The 23,005-nt window shown below is 42.8% G+C and overlaps 1 protein-coding gene across 2 annotated transcripts in view; it reads right to left on the bottom strand.

Annotated features, from left to right (window-relative positions):
* The window catches only part of FNDC1 (fibronectin type III domain containing 1), a 96,790-nt gene that overhangs the window by 19,160 nt on the left and 54,625 nt on the right, over window positions 1–23,005 (bottom strand). For both annotated transcript variants that reach the window (XM_046669587.1, XM_046669586.1), the window contains exons 9-16: window positions 22,488–22,595; window positions 19,485–19,673; window positions 15,406–18,108; window positions 13,904–14,004; window positions 11,330–11,441; window positions 9,982–10,383; window positions 3,489–3,557; window positions 1,883–2,050 (exon numbers count right to left, since the gene is read on the bottom strand). In XM_046669587.1, coding sequence (XP_046525543.1) covers window positions 1,883–2,050; window positions 3,489–3,557; window positions 9,982–10,383; window positions 11,330–11,441; window positions 13,904–14,004; window positions 15,406–18,108; window positions 19,485–19,673; window positions 22,488–22,595 — 3,852 coding nt within the window. The remainder of the gene's footprint in view (window positions 1–1,882; window positions 2,051–3,488; window positions 3,558–9,981; window positions 10,384–11,329; window positions 11,442–13,903; window positions 14,005–15,405; window positions 18,109–19,484; window positions 19,674–22,487; window positions 22,596–23,005) is intronic.

The following is a 23,005-nucleotide window of genomic DNA, read 5'->3' on the forward strand; positions in this document are numbered from 1 at the left end:
CTGCTAGACAGAGGCTCCAAGGGCCATCAGCCCTGATGCCAAACTCAGAAGTACATCCCTACCCCTCCTTAACGGATCCACTCATTTACGTCTTTCAATCTCCTGGTTTCAAAAGATCCTATTGCCCCATCAACATTGACGACTATGCCCTCAAGTAATTGTGAATGATCCCCAAACTATAATCAGTGTAGTGTAAGTCTGCAGCATTCTGCCAGTCCTATGCCCAAACATTTGTAAAAGTGTGAATCGGGCCCAGCTGACACTTAACTAGAGCTCTCCTAACACAGTTCATTCCCTGGACTGTCTTGGGACTGGAAAAAAATATACACTGATCAAGATGGACAGCCTCTAGCCTTTAGTCCTGGATGGTCTTCTCTGGGGCTTTAGGGCTCCCCATAACCTTCTGGAATATCTGCACAAGACCAGGCCTGAGCAGCCTTCCACAACATTACTGCTCAGTACAATAACAGATTCAAGCTTTTTCTACACATACTATCTCAGTGGATACAGGGCTTGGGAATAAGGCAGGGCATGGACTGATGCCCCATGTTCCAGCAGAGCCAATGACCCTGAGAGGGGGCCCATGAAGTAAGGAGACTACCTCTAGTCCACAGCCCTTTTTATTACATACCCTCTATAAGAAGTTAGACAAGCCAAGGAATTGGGTTGGAGCTCTATATATGCAAGACTTCCCAGTGCTCCCAAGTAACAGTTTCTAGTACTTTCTAAATGTTCCATTGCACCTTTTGGTACCAGGTTCTCATTCTCTCTCAGTGACCTTTAGAACTAAAAGCAATTTTTAACTCCTCTGTTTTCTAACAATTTGTATAAAGTTAGGCCTTTAGAGCTTGTCCATGGATCTCATTGGTAAGTTTTGGGGAGTAATATACTCTACTTCATAGAGTTACAGATTACAAAAATAGCCAGACTATAGTAAACCTTTCTGTCTTCAGAAGAGTTCTTTGGAACAGCTACTAATAAAAAGCTTTTCAATTTCTGCCATGGAACAAGGAGAGAAAAGTCAGAACATTTGGTGAATTCGGCCAGGCCGCCACATGCCATCAGCCAGCATTAGAATTGGCCTCAGGAATGCTACCTCAAATTAATATTCTTGTTCTTCAAGTACATGTGGTTCACACACTCCATACTACGTCTTGACTGGCAAGAGCTGTTCTCTGCTTATGGCAGAACATTTATTTTGGAAGCAGAAAAGTGTGATATTAGTTTAAGCTGTCGCCTGTCGCCACTCAGTAATATATTACTTTTTTCCACTTAGTAATATGTTAATCTAACTGTCTCATTAGCGAAGTTCATTAAGGACATGAGAAGAGAAAACTCCGAGGGAATGCCACACAGTTTAGTGCGATCAAATTTCCTCTTGAAACTGTTTTAGTAACTGACAAAAAAGAGTAAAATAAATTTCTAAAAACAACTTCGGCGCTGAGGTATGATAAGAAGTACCAGTAGTTCAATTCAGTAAACCGCTCATCTTTTAGCAAGAATTGAACGACCTGCAGGCAAGGCCTAAGGTAAGTCTCATCTTAGAAGAGAGAGAGACAATAAAAATACTCATGTTCCCTGGTCCTGATGATTTTTACGTGCTCCTCCCTCTTAGTCTGCACAAGGCAGCCTTTCTAAACCCTACTCTGTGGGACGCCAAGTGTTCTCCGCATGCCTCCCTCTCCTGGCTTCTGCAGAAAGCAAGTTAATGCGAATCTCAACAGGACTGACTCACTGAACCATCCCAGATGGAAACTTCATTCCGGGAAAGCTTCTGCTCCCAATGCACCGCCCTGGCCAGGCCAAGAGATTAGTTATGCTCTTCTTCAAAGAACAAAAGTTAAGAACCCCATGCTTCTCTGATTAAGCAAGTTCTATTTACCAACAAATCGTTTCTTTCCAGCCAGATCAAATTCTTCTTCAGGAAAAGAACTAATGGAGCCTTCTGGAGGGATGACCTTGGGTGTGGCAGCCGTGGTGGAGGGCGTGGTGGAGGGCGTGGTGGTGGGCGTGGTGGTGGCCTGTGGCTTCGAGGTCTCAAATTCATAATCTGAAATGATAGGAAGGTTGTGTAAGTGGGCACTTCCAGAAAAGGGGCACTGTCTGCAGTCAAAAGATGCCTTCTTAAGAGTCAACTCGACTACAGCATGCACACATATACCCTAAAATAAATGCTATGCCTAAACACAGTTTGTTTCTAATAAAACAACATTTCCCCACATTTCAGGCCCCTCCGAAGAGCAGCTGCAGATAAAAGAAAGGGAAGGAAAAAGGAAACACATAGGACCAGAAAAACGAGATTTTACAATCAAAGCTGGACAGAACCTTACAATTCATCCAGTTTAGTACATTCTTTTTACTGGTCCAAGGCCATTCTTTACCTAAATAATTTTCCCTTTTAGAGTCATAGAAGATTCACATCAGAAAATAAACTAAATTTTAAAAGAATTTATCTCTGTGTATGGGCTTTTTTCTGGGGAGGAGGTGAGATTAATCCTATTATGAGAACTAATCCTTTAACATTTAAAAAAGAAAAGAAAACTCTGCTCCCTCCACAACAGCTCAAAGATCATAAGACAGGTGCTTAGTATTTTCAAAGGTGCTAAGAAACCTTCCTTCGCTTTCTGACAGCTGCTGTTTTTCTTTTAAGTCAGTTTTTGTTTGAAAACTGAGATTAAACCACTACGTCAAACTTTATGATGATTGCATCAAAGGTGATATTATTCCCACATTTGGGATTTACGGCCGTTGGAGCTACAGATAATAGCAAGCAAGATGAAGCATAAAAGGGAGGCCATCTTGAGTGTCAAAGGTGGCGCTGGGGTCGGGACAAGATGCGCCCCAAGAAGAACGTGCAGTTCTTCAACTGCAGAGGCAACTTAGAAGACACACCGAACAGTCACAAGTACAATAACAGCATTCGTTACCAGTTACCGAGTTAAGCGGTTCCAGATTGTATTCAACGCATTTTGTATTCTTAATCTTGTAAACTCACCCTTACTTGAAAAGAGTCTACGATGAAAAACTAACCCACCTAGAGCACTGCATTTTTTTATGTAACTAGAAAAGGAGAGAAAAGGAAAGAAGAAAAATGAGAAGAGCCAAGAGAGGAAGCTGAGACGTTGGTACAAAGAGTGGTGGAAGGGGGAGGCCCAGACGCAAGCAGCTCCAGAATTTCTAGAGGATGGAGGGGTGGGGAGGGGGAGAATGGGGAGCACAGGTGACTTGTCTGGCGCTACGTTGCCTCTCAAGCTCACTGTTTTCCCTTGGATCGGATACGTATTGGGGGGTAATTTACCTTAGAAGGGTGCGTAACTTCCCTACGCGTATTGCGTAACGTAATCCAATGCGTAACTTCCCTACGCATTGCCCCCCAGCGCAGAGTCCTGAAGGAAACTGCGGTTGCGCCCATTCAGTTAGTAACTAAAATAAGATCCTGCGATCGAGAAAGAAATTGTCCAACTAACGTGTTTAACGTCAGTTAGTACCTTCATCATAGATCACGTATGCCTCTTCCGTGGGTATCGCTGTGTCCGTCTCCAGGCCCGAGAACTCATCTAGGGAGGAGGGGAGAAAGGGTCATCAAACGCCCCAGGGTTTCTTCTCAGTCCGTCTCTCAGAACGGTGCCGCGACTCACTCCGCGTGAATAAGTCGCCAATACCAGGGCCTCCTCAGCTTTCTCAGAAGGAAGAGCATTAGGACACTGAGGTGGAACCCGGATTTTCTCTTCTTTGTGCTGAGAAGGGGGCACTCAAGATGCCCTCCGGAGATCAAAGGAAAGACGCCTCTGCAGCATGTCCACTCCACTCCCCAGCCCAGCGAGCTTTCTGACCTCCCTTCCTACCACCTTGGTGCCCACATGCCGGGCCTGCCCAGGCGGCCCTCAGGATGCTGTGGGAAGGTCCCCTGGCCATGGTGTCACAGGCCTGAGAACAGGCATTCTCAGAAAGCAGCAAGCAGAGTGGGCGGTTGATGCTCTGGGGGGAGACAAAAATCCCTCCACCTGTGAGCTCCTGTATTCATCCCACCTTCCTGCCCTTGATCTTACTGCTCGAATGTTCTAGAAGCAGGTTAATTTCCTGCCCCTCCGACATTCTAACTTGGCAAACCACACTCAGGTGTGTTCCCTGTGCTTCACTCTCCCTGCTAACCTCGTCCCCTCTCTAGTGAAAAGCCCACAGCCACCAGAGGCCTGTGAGGTGCGCTGGCATCTGCTTCGCCCTTAATGTGGTGACCCTGAGTGCATTCTGATGAGGCCATGAACGTCAGCAAGAGAGAAGTTGTAAATTATTATCCACCCTACAGCGGTCAGGATGGTCATTGCAGGAAAAACTATTAGACATAATTTTTCCTTAGGTCATTCCAACGTCAATATGCCTGGATCCAGCAGGAATTACTTCTGGGCTGGTTCAAATCAGACAGTTTTCAAGTTCACACCACCCAGAGTTTGGGGCTATCTTGCCGTTACTTCCCAGAATACCATTTTCTTTCCCTAGTCAATCTAACTTTTCAGAACATAGTCTTATTTTTCCTCATTATTGGCTCAGATTCATTTCTTTTCATTATTATTTTTAGCCAGGTCGAAAATGAATAAATTGTACAATTTTTGCACCCCAGGGTGAGCAAGAAAAGGGAAAAGTATAGCGTTTCCTTCATGGATTCTTGGTGTTGAATGTCATTCCTTGAGGCACTGAAATACTCTGGTGCACGTAGCAGGTCACAGAAACGATGCCATCTATGTGAAAACTGGGATCACTTCTTGAATGAGTGACAGGTAAGTCTTCTGGCAAAAGTAAACATCCTACTGAGTGATTTAGCGTTCTTTTTTTCTTTTTTCAAGACCAAATAAATTCAGGCATAATTTTTCTAAAAGGGCACCATAGCACCATCTTGACTCCAGGTAAAAATAACTTCCAGATGTAATGAAGCCTATTTACAATTTTTTTTAAAAGCTGACCATCAGAATTTGTCCCACCTGATCACCATTTTGAAGCAACTGGAACTATGTAAAACTGAAAGTTTTATAAATCAAGTCAGTATCGATGTCGAAAGCTTCCAACCAACTCTTCATATAATAGTTGCCAGCCACCAACCACGGTTTATTCTCTTGAGTGGTTTATCCAAATGGTCATGAAAAAATGAGTGCAAAATGTCACAAAGAGTTAAAGCCTTAGCTTCAGAGATATTTAAAAACTATGAAAATGATATTCTCAGTAGAAGTGTAGCGAGAAGGTAAATGACAGCCATTTGAAAGCCAACAATCTTTGCAAATTGTACGGTTGGTCCAACTCAAGTGAATTTTCAATTATTCTCCTTGTGTCTTCTGTCTGGAGAGAGAGCCGTGCCAGGGTGGAACTGTTTTCCACACTGACTGATCTTTTTCTGAAACGTGCCCCAAAGTCACGTTACAAATTGTTGAAGATGTTCAGCTGGCTCGTAACATTTCCAAACACACAGAATAGCGTCAGATTCACCAGAGAAATGGAACCTGAAAAACAGGGATCACTGGCTTTTACTTTTCAGTTAGAAAATGGAGAATGCCTATAGCTTAAGGTATGGTTTAGATATTCAAAGATGCGTAATTAGGTACCGTGAGGAATTTGAGATAAAGCAGGAGATACTGTCTCTACCACAAGGAGCTTATTATTTCATGAGGCAGGTCAAATCAAGTAAAAAAAAAAGTGTATGTGTGTTTGTGTGTGTGTGTGTGTGTGTGTGTAGAGAGAGGAGTAAAAGGAAAAACACATGAAACAAGCATGTAATATGCATCTATGCTTACAGGAATCTACATACAAGTATGGCAGCCATAATCAATGAGAAAGGGCATCAAGACTGCTTGACTCAGCTCAATGACTGCATGACATAAAGTTATTCCCAGAACGTTATTCTAAAGCAGTATCTTAAAGAAAAATGGGGGCAGGATTTGACCCGAGGAGCCAAGACTTTGAGATTTGAAAAGAAGATTTTAAAATTGGAGGGCTAGAAAAAAAATTTTAAGACTTTTTGCCAATGGAACGTAATGACAAATGGTTGACTGGATGGGGGTGGCAGAGAGGAGACCTTGGAAGGTCAGGTATTCACCCAGTGATCACTAATGCAGGTTCTAAGTTATAAGTGCCACAGCAACAAACATTTCAGGCTACTCGGCTGCAAAGTGCCATGGCCAAAATGTCACTTGGTCAATACTGGTTGTGGACACGTGGAGCCCCAGCATGTGTGAGTGTACATTATGGACTGAACTATACTTAATACAACAACAGAGAAGGTGCATGAGAGAAAACAAACTCGAGAGCAGAGCAAGAGGCAGGGAGCTGTGGTATGGGTGGTTCTGTAGATAATGTGTGATGGGGATCCCTGGGACAGTCCCCCAGCTGACATCAGAGCCTCTCACTGAAAGCATCTCTCTGCCCCGAGTGTCATAATAGCAATTACAGAATTCATTTTTTTCACATCACATCAAGCCCACAACAAGGTGTTCACCAAGAAATGGCAAACTCTATTGTATTTTATAGACAATGCATCGGATTTTTGAGTAATTTTGACTCTGATTTTCAAATTATAAGCCATCTTTAGAAGCTAATTCCCACCCAAGATGCTCACTTCTATGCCCTTCTCGATCATTAGCCCTGGCATGTACCACTCCAATGATGGATGAAGCAGGGACTATGCTTTGTATTCCCAAGGCAAGAACAGTGTCAGGCTCACAGGAATGTTCAAGAAATGTGTGCTGAGGTGGGCATCTGGATAGGTGGTGAGTGGAGGTTGGTGTAAGGGGGCCCAATAACGAATAATAATTTGCGGGTTGGGCCAATAGGGCCAGCCTAGAGATGGAGAGAATGGAGCAAATCTAAGAAAGGTGATGGAGGAAGAATCAGTGGGGATTGAAGAGACCTGACAATGGAGACGGAAGAGCAAAAGAAGTCAAAGAGACACTAAGGCTTCAGGCCTGGAGAACTCTCTGGGTTATTGTGAAAGGATCTTTAACCTATTTTTTGCCCTATTTTAAGGATGAACGATTTGGTTTTCTGAGGAGAGGATGAGCTGTTTCTATCTACTGTAATTTCAGTTCGATGGCAAGCCCTTCAGAGGCAGTGCCGTGCCATCTGCTTTTCTGTATCCCCCACAGAACCTGATCTGTGTGGAGTAGATTATGGAGTATGATTAATGATCATTTGCTCATTTTATTTTACAAAATTATGAATAAAGCCAGGAAAACAAAAACAGAGCTACTCCATCCTCTTTAAATGACTACATGGGTTTCCTCATAATGAAATCATTGTCCCAATGGTAAAGATAAAGAAAGATTGATCAAATGAATTTACTCAGCTCTAAATCAGGGCTTATCTAGACACAAAACTTAATCACACACACTTTCACTTTCAGAACCTATAAACTAAAAGTATAAAAAATACCTACATCAACATCATCAGTTATTAGGGAGCCATAAATCAAAACCACAGTGTGATACTACTTCACACCCACTAGGATGGCTAGAATTAAAAAGACAGATCATAACAAGTGTTGGTGAAGATGGAGAGAAATTGGAAGCCTCATACATTACTGGTGGGAATGTAAGGTGGTCCAGCCACTTTAGAAAACAGTTGGTAAGCTCCTCAAAAAGTTAACATAGAGTTACTCTTGGATATAGCAACTCTACTACCAAGTATATACCCAAGATATTTGAAAACAGGTGTTAAAAAAAAAACTTGTACATAAATGTTCAAAGCAGCATTATTCATAAGAGCCAAAAGGTGGAAACAATTGAAATGTCCATCAACTGATGAATGGATAAAATGTGGCATGTCCACACAACAGAATATTAATCAGCAATGAAAGGAATGAAGTACAGATATTCTCTACAAGGTGGATAAAACTTGAAAACAAATTATGCTAAATTAAAGAAGCCACTTATTTCCGGACAGTGAAATGTCCAGAATAGACAAATACAAAGAGGCAGAAAGTAGGTAAGTGGTTTCCAGGGGCTTGGAGGAGTGGAAAATGAAGAGTGACTGCTTATGGCTATGAGTTTCTTTCAGGGATGGTGAGAATGTTCTGGAATTTGCTAGTGGTGATGGTTGCACAACTCTGTGAACACAATGAAAACCATTAAACTCTACCCTTTAAAAGGGTGAACTTTATGGTACGTGAGTTATATCTCAATAAAGCTGCCACTAAAAAAACTAAAACTAAAAATAACTATGATTAGAATTAATATAAGGAAGAAAATATTTAATAAAGTTGTCAGTGGAGCAGCAGAAATAAAAAAGCAAGATAGGCCATATAGAAATATTTTTAAAATAATAAATTATACTACATTATAATATTGTTTAAGGATGACATGCTGCCCTCCCAAAATTTAATTCCTTCACAAGACTTTGTATTCATTTATACTTATTTTCAAAATGCTTCCTAGAGGCAAATTATTATCAATACTTGGCTACTAGGAAATTAGAAAAATGGACATGAGTGAAGTAAAAACTACACATATGTATATCATGACTCACAAAGAAACAAAAATGCCAAGAAAAATATTGATTTTCATGTCAAATAGAAGTCCAAAAACACAAAGAAAAGAACAAGCTATCAGGCCTATATAAAAGCAGATGAAAGAAAATGCAAAATATTAGTAATAACAGTAGTTAAAACCAAATCTAAAATAGTCACTCTTCTGTTTACAACCAACTATTAAGCAAATATCTATTCTAATTATACTTCAATTTTTTTAAATAAACACATTAATGTATGAAGAAATAAGAGGTCAAGAAAAGTACATAACACTTTCATTCCAGAAATCCAAAGGTAAATTCCCATTTGTACTCACTGAGTACACTGATGGTGTGAGAACTTTCTTCCCAAGGATCCTCTTCTTTAGTATGTTTTCTTATTCTTTAGTGTGAATTTGTTAGACGTATCCAGTGTTTCTCTTTATTTGGAATTTTTCCGTGGAAGGGCTGACTTCAAACAGAATTCCCATTTTGGACACAGCATTCTAGTTCAAATCCATTGGGCTTATCACGGTCAACAACGCTGTGCAAGAACTCAGCACATGCAGATAACTCCTGAAATGAAGGGTCTTCACTCTGCATTCGCTTAAAAAGACATAAGCTTTACAGTCGACCCTGCAATTCATTGCAACCTGAGGGAAAGAGGAGGAATTTGCCTCCTCCGAGCCTGACACAAATACAGGATGACCTCTTCCGGAGCCACTTGACAGAGACGGAGCAGAAAAGATGGTGCCATCTCAGCTCCACCGAGACCTGGCCAAAAGTGTCCTAGCTTCCATTCTTGACGGAGACTGGGCTGTTCCCAGTAGGAAGACCTGGCAGGGGTAGAGGCTAGCCCTGATTGGAGAACCCAAATCAGGGAAATGGCGCCATCCCACCCAATGGACAGCCCCTCCTGCCACAAGAGCCCAGCCAAGCAAGGATTAGCATTTTCCAAAGGAAGAGCTGATCAAAAAAGTGCTCAGCTACCCAACATGCTTGAGAAACTCTACTTTTCTTGGAAATTCACGATGAGACTATTCAACGATCTGAAGGATCCAACAGTAAGAAATTCATTTAACCTTGTTTAAATCACATAGCCAATCACAGAACCTTCTTAAAATATATATATATAATAAGTGCTAATCTACTAATATCCAGCAGAACATACTTTGGGAAACGCTAGTCCAAGCTAAGAATGTCCCATGCTTCAGCTAAATTTTTGACTTGGGTTGTGACAACAGTTGCCAGATAAAACATAGGATGCCCACTTAGATTTGAATGTTAGATAAACAGGAAATAATTTTTCATATAAGCATGTCCCATGCAATATTTTTATTCACTCAATCTGACAACCCTAGTTGTGACACAGGACTGCATGCCTCTGGCTGCCATTCCGCCCTGCACCCTACTTACCCCGCCCTGTAGCCTCTATGACTCTACTTGGAAATGCAGCATGCTAGTTATGTGGGCCACCATTAGGACAAAGGCGGTTACCTTCTTCAGGGTAGCACTCCGGGACCCCATTGGAGCCCATTATGAGGTTGCCATCTTCGTCATGCCGCTCCAGGGTCCCAGGGGCACAGGTGGGGATGGGGGTGGTGGGTTGAGGGGTGGTGGTGGTGGTGGTTGTCTGCGTAGTGGTTCGGATGGTGGTCGTTGGGCGTGTGGTGGTCGTCGTGGGCCTCCGGGTTGTTGTGGTGGGCCTTGGAGTTGTGGTGGGTCGAGTGGTTGTGGTGGGGACACGGGTGGTTGTTTTGATGACCTCCAAGCCCACCAGAGGCTTCCCTCCAAGACTCAAAATGGGCTTATCCTGGGCACTGGCCAGAGGTTTGCCATGCCGCCCCTGCCCAAAGAGGGGGAGGCCATCAGGGCTCACCACGGGGGTCCCTCCCAGATCTGAAATAAAATGAAACACAAGCTGTGCAGCAAGGTGAAACAACCCAGAGGAAGTAAAAAGCAAGCAAAACAGTGTCTTCTCGAAGCTTACGTATTCCTACATTTTAATCAGTAAGGGGCAAAGAAATAATTAAAAAGATATCAGCCAAGGTAGCAATATCTGTTGCTTTCCAGAAATTCCTGGGCTTATTATATAGTCCATTGCTCTGTATTACTTTACATAAATATATAAATATTTCATCAATATGCCCCATTACCCTGAAGTAACTCTCAGTCTTTCATAAGGAAAGTAATTCTTTCCTCTTCTTCATTCTTACCCCTAAGGAGTAAAATGTTACTTTGGACCAGGCGTGGCAAACCTTTTCTGTAAAGGGCCAGGGAGTAAATATTTTAAGCTTCATGGGCCACATCGTCTCTGTTGCAACCCCTCAACTCTGCCATCACAGGGCAAAAAAAGCCATAGACAGGATACAAACAAATGAGTGTTTCTATGTTTCAATAAAACTTTGTGAATGACACTGAGATGTAAATTTCATATAATTTTCACATGTCATAGATATTAGCTATTCTTTGATTTTTTCTTTGCAATCATTTAAAAATGTACAAACTATTATGAGCTCATAGGCCATACAAAAACAGGCAGTAGACGAGGTCTGGCCTGAGGGCTGTAGTTTGTCCATCTGTGCTCCTGGCTGCCCAGTTTCAAGAATGAAGTCGAAGGCTAGCACCACCTTTTCTAAATGGGGGAGTCTGTAGAAAAAATGTATAACTACAGTTGTATCAGGGAAAAAGCTAAATTCTCCCTCTTTTGAGGCATTCTTTTCCAGATGGCTAAAAGTAACTGGAGCAAGGGCCCCATCAAAAATCAGGGGGAAGAGGTAGAGAGGAGGTGTTCTTCTAGAGTAATCCAGGACACTTCTGTACCTTCAGAACCACTCTCACTTACCCACAATGGTTCGACCATCTCCTCCTAGCTTAACCCGCAGAGGGTTTCCATGCGAATCTTGGAGGTGCCTTCCTTCTGCATTCAGTACTAACCCACGATCGAGATCCACAACCTAAATCCATAATATAGATTAAAGAATATATTGGACATTTCAAAATGTTCACATTAATCCAACCACATGAATATGTGCATGAAGCTTCCACAGAAGGAAACCATCACGTGAGCAAGAAACATTCTTTTTCTCAGCATCATTCATAAGATTTAATAAGAATAAAATGTAAGACAACCATATTTCATATAGTAATAGCTTACCCATAAGAAATGTAAACTGTTTTAGGTTCCTTAAATATATGAAGATGTTCAAAATACTTTTACTGGTTAGTACATTGTGTGTAATGCTGAAAAGAAGGGAACAACCTCAGTGTCCATCACTGGAAGGAAGAGATTAAGTAAATTATTCCAGACAGTGCAATACTATGCAGGCAAAGAAAAGGATTTGGAAATTCTACATATATTGATATATACTGATGTGAACTCAGATTACAGGATTATTTTGCAAAAATAAAAATATATTCATTTGTGTCTATAAGCTTAAAACTGCAGAGAAAAAAGTCTGGACAGATATTATCCCAAATTATTAACAGTGGTTATCTCTGAGAAGTGGTTTGGGATGCTTATTTTTTCTTTTTTTTTCTTTTGAGGAAGATTAGCCCTGAGCTAACATCTGCTGCCAATCCTCCTCTTTTTGCTGAGGAAGACTGGCCCTGAGCTAACATCTGTGCCCATCTTCCTCTGCTTTATATGTGGGACACCTACCACAGCATGGCTTGCCACACAGTGCCATGTCCTCACCCAGGATCCGAACCCGCGAACCCCGGACCACCAAAGTGGAATGTGCGCACTTAACTGCTGCACCACCGGGCCGGCCCCAGGATGCTTATTATCTTTTTCATTTATATCTGAATTGTTTTAACTTCTTGCAAGGAACATGTATTCCTAGTGTATTAAAAATGAGCTTTGCTGTTAATGTTAAAAATCAAAGTTGCTATAACAAAAACAATTGAATTTGTAATTAAATTTGTATGCATGCAAAAAGCTCATATTCTGAGGAATTATAAAACTTAAGGAAAGCTATTATTATCTCTGTTAAGAAACAAGCTCATGCTGTAAACTGGTGGTTCTCAAAAGTGTGGTCCAGGACCGATAGCCTCCGCATCACCTGAGCATCATATATTATCAGAAATGCAAATTACCTGGCCCTACCCCAGAGCATATTTGACAAGCCCCTCCCACCCTATGATTCGGATGCTCGCTAAAGTTTGAGGACTACACCTTTGCAAGATCAGGCCACTGGAAGAACCCCTGCAAGCAGGCCACTTGGTTGGGTGCTGTCTCAGTAATTTAAATAAAACTTATTTATATAAACCCTGCTTTTGAGGTCTACTCCATACAGTTTCAATTCAAATTTGTTGATGATGATATTTTGCTTTATTAATATGCATTCTTCCTATTATAAATTTCTGTTCCTTTGAGAAATGATAAGATGTATCTTTAGATCACCTGGGCCTGAAAATTTCATGAAGTGCTTTAATATGTTTTCCTAAAACTTTATTGTTATAAATGGGAAGTTGGGGTTTTTTTTTTTTTCTCCCCAAAGCCGCAGTGCATGGGTGTATATCCTAGCTGTAAGTCCTTCTCATTCTTCTATGTGAGCCGCCACCACAGCATGGCTACTGACAGATGGGTGGTGTGGTTCCACAACCAGGAAACAAACCTGGGCCACCGAAGCAGTGAAAGCACCAAACTTTAACCGCTAGGCCATCAGGGCTGGCTCACAAATGGGAAGTTTTGACTTGGAATTCTACTATGAATAATGTGTTGACTCTTTGAAGAAATATTTCAAAGCCCAAACACTGTTAACTGTTCTGCCCGTTAACCTCAACCCACCAAAAATCTCTAAACATTTATCTTAACCCCAGAAAGTTAAACTCATTTAGCTTAAACATACATGAAGTAGTAATATTTATTTTTTATTTTATACAAACGACTTCCAACAACTTGGAAGATTCAAAAGGTGATCTGATAAAAATTGCCTATTTGATTCAGGGTTTTTTGATTTCTTTATTCGTTTTTACCCTGCTTCCCTTGACAAAGGATTTGGACAACTTACAGAAAACATGTGCACTATTTAATCAAACAATAAACAAAAAATAAAAATAAAATAAAGCTTTCAGGACTGGGAAAATAGAAGCTCATTGTAAAGGGCATGCATCAGATTCTGTGCCATTGCTGTGGTTGGGCCATATCTTTGTGTGATCAAGGCAAATGAGAAGCAAGGGCCCATGCCTTATCCTACTAGCTAGAGAACTTACTAGAACACAAACTAGCTACTCAGGAGAATCAAAGATTTTTCTGAGTACTGAAGGAAACAGTATACAAGTATGTTGCCATCTGAGTGGTTAAAGATAGAGAAGAAAAGAAAAGACCACTTCATTTATTGTTATACAATGTCCACCATTTTTCTCTTCCCAAAAGCATGAAAACAACTAGTATGTGTAAAGAAGTTTACCCTACCCACTTTGTTCCTTGAGGGCCATTGATAATTCTTTGTCCATTGGGTTTTCCATTACTACCAGGAAGTACTTTCCCTTCTCCATTTGGTCTGCCATTATAACCTACATGGGGCAAAAGAAGATAACAGAACCTGGTAAATTCAACCTTCTTGGAAAGTTGGCTTCCTACCACTCTATAAGTAGTAACACATAATTTCAAACAGAAAAGTTAAACAGAATTTTAAACCAACAGCTCATATGCAACATAATGATAGTTTTGACTTGTGACTTCTACACGACAAAGAGATGAATGTCTACTAAGAAGATGGCAAAGTCAGTTTCCTGACAATATTAGGGGAATGAGAGTGTTCAGCATTAAGTAAATTTTCCAGAGAAAGCAGTAGCTGTAGTTTTATTTTTGCCAGTTGGGAAGTGGAGGGAGGGAGAGTTGGAAGGATGGAGAAAATTATCTCTAAATGTAGTAGCTGCTGTCCGGCTTTTCTCAGCAGATTATTTCTATTTCTAGCTGACTCAGGTCCCAATCATCAATTGCCAAGCGTAACTGCACGGCGCTGACTCAAAGCTTGCTGAACTCTGTGGGGTTGCTTGAGAAGCATTTGCTCAGAGAGAAAACAGAGGGTCCAGTTAGCCGCCCTGCCAGTTTCTGTTTCTGTCTGTTGCTTCCTCTGCCCTTTCTCTTCATCTCGTGCCATTTCTGATCAGCTAGTTCGTAGGTGGCCTCCACTGGGAGCCTTCTGTGATCCAGTCTTGCCCAGGGATAAAGCGTTTGAGCTCTCTGACAACTATTTGGAGGTCAGAGACTTATTTCTCTCATTCAAATAGTTAATGAAAATCAAATACTGAGTTTCTTGCCTATTACTCCTCTGTGTGACAACCGTCTTTAACACGCATTTTCTGGACATTTTGAACAACACTCACTGATTGCAATGTCTAAGCAATCCACACCCAAGACATTTGAGTTTGTCCCAGGGGATGTTCAGCGGAGGGTTTCATGCACAGGATCAACGAGAACAAGATCCAGCCTACAAGGTATTGTATTCCTTTCTGCCACTCCTTTAAAATATGCTGGCACGTGAGCAACTAAACAGAACCTAAAATACAGGAACCTGAGTTTGCCATTGCGGCTGTGACACATTTTCACAGATTAAGAGCATCTATGTTAAGGATTCAAAGAGGCGACATGGGACAATGGAACGGCAGAGGGCTGTAGAATTACTGTTCCAGACTGGAATGGCAGCTCTGCCACTTACTTCATAGCTGTCTGACCTCGGGGGAACCACTCAGATCTCCAAGCGCCAGCTTCTTCACCTGAAAACCAGGCAAAACAACGCAAACGCTAGGAGATGGTTAAAGGATGAAATCATGTTGCATCTGCAAAGCTCTCAACACGGTGCTTAGACAGAGTGGATAGGAGATGCTCAACAAAATAAAATCCTTTCGGGCATTGCTATGGACACTACTGAGAACTGGAGAGAAAATGGTAAGCGACTGAAAACGAATTACCTTGTCTGAAAGGGGGTCTCACAGGCTGGCGTGAGAGAGGGTTCCGGAATCTCGAGTTCATCATGCGCTGGCGCAAGGAGAGCATAGGGGTGGTGGAAGAATAGACAGGAGGCGCACGGGTGGTGTACCGCGCCCAGGCGGGCGTGCCCACCGTGGGGCTTAGGGTGGCAGGGCTGCGCGGGGGCTGTCTGGGCGGCAGGTGCGAGGCTCTCGGGGAGCTGCCTGAAGGCGGAGAAAGAGGACGCTTCACTGGGGTGTCGTTGTCCTCCTGGGAGGAGCTCACTCTGGGAGGCGCAAGCACAAGGGTAGGCTCTGTCTTCTCTTTGGCCATTTTCCCATCCGCATATTTGCTGCCCCTGGGGCTGGAGGAGGGGGGCCACTTTGCAACAGAGGAAGACAGAAGGTCCTGGTCCTTTCCTCCTTTAAAAAATCCCGCGTCTTCATCATCCTCGGCTGAGACCGACTGCTGAGATTTAGACGACAGCGACTCCTTTTTGGACGGCGTGGCCTGGGGCCCTGCTCTGCCCGGGACCCTGGGGCGGGCGTAGGGGTGGGGGCTGCCGGGCCTCGGGGAGGAGCCTGGGGGTCTGCGGAGGTGACTGTCGCCCGCGCTTCCTGGCTGAGTCTCCACCTGGCGGTGCTTGGGAAGGGACAGGGTGGCCTCCTTAGCCCGGGCCGGGGGCGCGGGCGCCCGGACACCTCGGGCCTCTGCCTCTGTGCTGTCCTCCTGGTTTTCGCCATATCTGCTGTCGCCATCCCCGTTCTGATTCTGGGGAGACGTGGGGCGCACCCTTCGGGAGTTTGCTGCGTGGGGGGACTGACTGTCTCTGGACGCGTAAGGATCGGAGAAGGAGGCGCTTCCCTGCGACGTGGGGTGGGGACGCCCAGCCTGGGGGAGTGCAGGCTTGGAAGGCGCACGCCCCACTTCCTTGCCCTGGGGGCCGCGGGGCTGTTGCTGCGACACGGAGATCGCTGAAGAAGGCTGCTTTTCCGCAGCGGCAGCCCCAGCACCCATCCTTTTGGGCACGCTGGATCCGGGGTGGTGCTGTGACCGTGCCACGGGCGGCGGAGCAGGGGACAGCTGCGTTTTGCGAGACCCGCCCTCCGCGCCCACGTCGGTGCTCTGTTGAACATCCTGCGCCTTCGACTCAGCTTTGCCCTGAGGATGCGCACCTGCCCAAGTTCCCGCAGCTTTGGGGTTCTCTGCCACCGACTCCTTCCGCAGAAGGTTCGTCCCTTTCTGGGGGCCTCTTCTTAGGTGGTCCACGCCCCGGAAGGCAGGCTGCCTGGAGGAGGAAGGCACGTGGTCATTCACCACGGTGGCAGGAAGCGGCTTTTCATCTTCTGCCTCCCTCTCTTCACTGTCTTCATGGGTACTAGAGCCACGCCTATGGTTAGAAGCTGGGTGAGAACTCACCCTCGAGGGAACTCGGGGGGACACGGTGGATGATGGGGGGCTGGAGGGCTGAAACCGGGGTCCTCGGCCATTGCCAAACCTGTTTGGATATCTGCCGTGGGCAGCAAAAGGCCTGTTTCTGAGCAAACTGAAATGTCCAGAGACAGGAGGACCTGCTGGCAGCCGGGTTCGAAACGTGGGAGCCGTGGCCTCAGTCTGCCTCCCTTTAGCTTCTGCATCATTGTCGCCATCGCCATCGCCATCGCCATCAGACGCATCCGCTCCCTCAGAGACCTGTGTCCTGGAGGAGAGACGAGAAGAGACCGAGGGAAACTTGGAAGGCCGTGATGGCGCATTGGACTTGGCGGCTGCGGCATAATGCCCATCCTTCCAGCCCCTGGAGAGCGGAGAGCGGGAGTGTGGTTCTGCGGGCAGCAGCCGAGATGACCCCCCATGGGGTGGAGAAAGTCTCGAGGGTGGGACTGGAGCACTCGAATTTTCCTCCGCATCCTCAGAATAGGGTGCCCTCCGAGCTGGCAAGGCTGGTTTTGCGCTGTGGTGCGCGGAGCTCCTGTCCCGCATGGCGTTCCAGGCCGACTGGCGGCTGGACGGCAGGGCCGGCCTCGAGTGGGCTGCGCTCTTGAGAGGCAGCTGCTGGGAGACCGCCTCCTTGGGGTGGGGGGAGCCTGCGGCTGGTTCTTCCTCCTCTTGGCCCAGGGAGTCATTGTCAACAGAGCTGGAAGGCAGGTGGGTAGAGGGTCTCCCTGAAGGGCGGTGAGGGCTGCCCTCCGTGGGCTGGGGGACAGAAGAGGCCGAGGCCGATGGGGATGCCCCTGGACGAGGGTGGGAGGCCAGTAAGGAGCCACGCTTATCTACACTTTCCTTTCGGGGCAGTACTGGCATTCGGGCTCTCATGGGAGTCCTTCCAGGAGCAAAGACCGGGTGGACAGATCTAATTGGCGGCCTCTGCTGTGGCTTCTGGTCCTGAATCTCCGAGGGTGATGTTGGTGGGTCCGCTCGGGATTCCAGTTCCTCGTCATCAGTGAGTTCTGTGGACTGAAGATCCAACCCTTCAGGCTTCCTAGGGGGAAGTAGGGGTTTTCTGGGCACCCCACCGTTAGCCAGTATTTTGTTCTTCAAGTCAAGAAGTGGATTCTTGACATTTCTGCCTCGGGGAGAAACAGGCAAATGAGTGTGTTTTGAGGATGCTGGAGCTTTCGGAGAAGGTGCAGAAGGCTCGGGTTTTTCAGGTTTGGAATTATCCTCTGTGTTTGCTTTCCGCTGAACATCAGACGCACTGGTCGGGGCTGTAATAGATTTTAAAGAATTTGCCGTCAAAGAAGAAATTGGAAAGCTGTGCAACAGAAAGTATTTAAATGGCAGTATGGAGGCATTGAAAATTAGTAGTTATAATTGATAATTTCTCATTCTCTGGACATTGCACATTTATTTCCCCAATTATAGCAATCTCCTTTTAAAGTTCTGTTTGGCTTTAAGTAACAGATATAGGCCTAGAAAATATGTGTATTGAATTTCTGTAAATTGAATCAGGTTATGTCAGCTTATTTGAAGGAATTCTGAAGTGGGTACTTTGAAGTAATTCATGGATTTTGTAAATGTAAAATCTTATGTAGGATTTTTTTAATATAACTGTCAGGACATTACAAATGCATTACAGCCATTCTTAACAATGTAGGCAAGAAGTACACATGAGACTGGTGTAAAATGCTGAATGATCTATACTCAAAATTATATGGAGATGTGTTGTGTGTGGCTTGCAAGTAACTGGAGTAACAAATTTGTAATTTTTGAGGCATTACAGAGTTCCCTATTGCCCCAATATGTCCTTACTTGCTTCTTCCTTCTTGATGAAAATCCCTTTAATAATGGATACATTTGTAATTCCAAAATAAGGCCTAAAATAAAAAGACTCCTAGGGTAGGTAAAGCATTATATTATGTGTACCCTACAATTTTCCCTTTCTGGAGAGCAGAATTGAATGCAGAAAGGGATGCTGTAAGGGGAGGGGAATTTATATAGCAATGGGAATCCTGAAGGAGCAAATTTCGTCAATTTCAGTTTCTTCCAGGACAGAACTGTTTCATATTGAGCTATACTGTGGATCCTCACAGTATGTAATGAAGGAGACAGCTACCAATATCTGCTGTAAATGTGGGGAAGCAGAAAAGAAACCACAGTCTACAAACACCCCACTCCAATTTTGGATTTTATTAACCTGCTTGGTTTTGATACTGATCAGATAAACAAGGTAATGGAGATTCTTCTGAGTAAAGTTGCCCTCTAAAATAATGGAATACAAACTAAAAAATTTTAATGCTATGTAGAAATTGAAGAGTTAACAATTAAAAACGTCACATTACACTTGTAAAAATGTTCTTTCCCCGTCATCATAAACCCCAAATTACACAGGGACATAACATTAACCCCATAATTAATACGTTCCTGCTGTTGTAATAGTAATGAATGTTATTAGCAATCAATATCATTTTAGTCTTTGGGGAGACTAATTTCTAAAGGGACCCCAAAAATTATCTGAGAAATCAATCTGTAAACTTAGCCCAAAAAAATCACCCACGGAGCAGTTCTCAACCCAAGAGCACGATTCAAAGTAACACACCACAATTAGCAGTAGTAAAGAGAGCCACAAATACACAATGCTTACTTGTTGGCATAGCGACAATGAAGGCTTTGGAGTGAGGCCCCATTCCTCTCCTGTTTGCCGCCCGGATTTTGAAAAGATAGCGTTCCCCAGGCTGCAGACCATCCACTATGGCAGAAGTAGTGTCTCCAGGATAGGTGAGGGATTTTGCTCCAAACGGTTTGAGAGCCGGGGCGTATGAAAGAATGTATTCTGAAATGATTTGGCAGACGGTTGGAAGGAGGAAACTGAAAACAGTCCTGTGTCCAGCAGACAGACTGTATGGGCAGGATGAATTAGAACGTGCATTACTAAAATTAATACTCAGCCATGCACGCCAAGTCGGCAGCTGGAGCATAAAGACACAGTAGAAGGTGAGCTAGCATTCATTCAGGCCGCCAGACAGGGCTAGCGAGTGAATTAGCTGGCAATTCTCTATTTCAGCGAATTAAACATATGGACCCCAGGAGCCCCATCTTCATACAATTTACCCAAAATATTTACACTGTGTTTGGGTTTTTTCTTCACTGTATTTATTTACTAATTTACTATGACAGAATTAATACATCCTGAGTTGAAGAAACCATGGGAAAAGAAATGACAGCTGCAAGGAACTAATTCTGAGTAGCTGCTGACATCTTCAAGAGTTTCACTTGATTTATCTGGGCTATTTTTATTTGCACATTAAGCCAAATAAATTCCATTTTAGGAATATAATTTCACTTTTGTAGGAATTATAAAAGTTCTTATTGAATATATGCATGTAAGGATAGTTCACAGTGTTTAAAACTGGGGGGAAAAGTCGCTAAGTAGTAGATTTATGTGATGTTTAATGTTTCCATCTTTAATTGGCTATATCTGTAAACATATAATACTCTTGAACTTTGAAAATCATAGCAAATTCAGTCAAAGCAACTGATATATCTCTATGCCCGTATGGAAATATTGTAACATAAGGAAGCCATATTTTACAGCATAATTTTCAGCCTCAACTAAAATCTGTCATGCCTATTTTCCTCCCAATGAACGCGAGATTTACAAGACTTATCAAGAATGGTAATTTGAGTTACAGAAAAGCCAAGCAATTATCATACTTCCTAGGGAAACATGCAAGATTTTTTCTTTTCCATAACATCTAATCCTTAAAAAGGACATTAATTAAAACACTTTCAACCAAAAATGCTTTTGCAGCATTTGTCTGAAAAAAAAAAAAACAGCATTCTTTTCTCTTTGAAAATGAACAAACTAGTCATTTGTGGTGGTCAAAAGTAAGAATTAAAAGAACCCACTGTCTATAAAATTTTGTAACTCAGATTTTTTTATGGATCCAATTCATCTGGAAAAAATTTAACCATGTCAAAGGATATTCTTCTGTTATGTTTTATATTTCTCATACATGAAAAATGCCCCAGTATAATTATAAATTTTCAATCCCACCACTAATTACCTAAGCAGGGTTAAGATATGTGAGTCCTTTTGGACATAAAAACTCAAAGTTACTATTATTTCTGGCAGTATTTACTTGACTGTCATGAGCTTCTTTCACCAAAGAGCTATAAATATAAACTAAGATGTGTGAGAAGGAAAGAAAAAAATAAGTAACATGGTAATAAAGTCACTAGAAGGGCAGTAACTAATTTTTTTAATAACTAAAAGAAGTTGTCAGCCAAAAAATGTCTTCATTAAACTTTCAGAAGCCTTTTCAGAATCACAAAAATAATACAGAAGGAGCCGATGTTCAAATCATCATAAAAAGAATGATTAAAGGCACCAACTAAAGATTTATTCTCTTCATTTGTTTCTGATTTATTTCACTGGTAAAGATGAGAACAACAGTACAATATATTCCTAAAAAAAACTTGAAAGTAAAAAAGCATTAAATTTAATACTATTTTACGTATACCTCCCTTAACTTCTATTATTCCATGAAAAGACATCCTTATAGGCCAGCAAAGATAACTTAAGCTGAATACAAAAGAGAGCCATTCAACTTCTTCAATTAAGAAATTCCCAAAGGAGACTAGTGATAATTTTCTGGATTTCTTTAAGCTTACACAAACTTTTCAAGTTTCAGGGCATATTAAAGTTGTCTTCCAAAATCAAGTAACAGTAAAATGATTTGAGGGTCAGCCTGGTGGCCGGTGGCATGCTCCACTTTGGCAGCCCAGGGTTCGCCTGGGCTGGATCCCAGGCATGGACCTACGCATCGCTAATCAAGCCATGCTGTGGCAGGCATCCCACATATAAAATAGACGAAAATGGGCACAGATGTTAGCTCAGGGCCAATCTTCCTCAGCAAAAAGAGGAGAATTGGGGCTGATGTTAGCTCGGGGCTGATCTTCTTCAAGAAAAAAAAAGAAAAGAAATGATTTGTCCTTTTATCCAATATTCTTAACAGACTATTTTTAAATTTAACTAATTGTAAATATTTCATTCTATTTTACTGTTTAAAATTTACAATATTATTTTTCTATTTCAAGGTCCCATTTTCCTCAACCAAAAAAATAATTAATTAATTTAAAAGGGTGATAAAAAGGGAAAAAAATCCATTTTCCATTTTATTTTATTACAGTACTTGATTTTTAAACCTATGAAATATTTATGGTCCCGTTTAAGACATTTATGGCCCCACAGGGCTCCTGCTCACTCCTACTTTCCATGATCTTACTGGCACAATGAAATGACCCAGAGCATGAATAACAAGGTGTCATTTACATGGGTAAAGGTTGTGATGTCACACCCACACAATTAAAAACGCCCCCCCGAGAGCAGCACCAAAATGTCTGCATATGGGGAAGATGAAAAGTCATCTTCGTGACGACCTGGATCTTCCTGACAATGAAAACCCTGCATGAAATATCCTTGTCCGTTGGGTTAGCACCCCATATATGTATGTCGCTTCCTTATTGCTTTTGCAGTCACTAAACCTGCAGTTAGAACCAGTGTTGATCAGAGTCAAGGTACTATCTCTGTTTGGGGTATTTCACTCTCGTGTGGCCCTTATACTTTACGAAATGAGGTTCTTACCTTTCACTTTCCCCTCGGTCTCCGGCAGTGCATCCCACGCGACAGTGACAGCGGTGGGTTTGCCATTGACTGGCCAGACGTTTAAGTTCTCAGGAGCTGTGGTAGGAGCTACAAAAAGGACCAGGATCCAAGGTTTAAAAATGCCCTTGTGGATCTTTGCAAGTAAATGACATACGGTCTCTACATACACATTTTTTATTAAAGAGCTACTGTCTTAAGTTTTATTATACGTGAGAGAAAATTCTGCACTTGTTCTTTGTGCCACAGAATGATTTACGACAGTTCTACCAACTCGTATAGTGAATTTAGACATATCTAGGGAAATGCTTTTGGGAACTCCGAATTTCTTTCATTGATGAATAGTGAAATATACAAACAATGTGAAAATCCAGTTCACATTTCTTTTTAATAAAGCTTTTAAAGACATAGTTTAAAAGAAAGTAATTGTAGCTTTGAATACAGTGTAAAATTCTCCCCAGAATCAAACATGATGCCAGTTTTAGGAAACAAGAGGCTCT

The sequence above is a fragment of the Equus quagga genome, chromosome 8, assembly GCF_021613505.1.
Source record: "Equus quagga isolate Etosha38 chromosome 8, UCLA_HA_Equagga_1.0, whole genome shotgun sequence".
Lineage (NCBI taxonomy): Eukaryota > Metazoa > Chordata > Mammalia > Perissodactyla > Equidae > Equus > Equus quagga.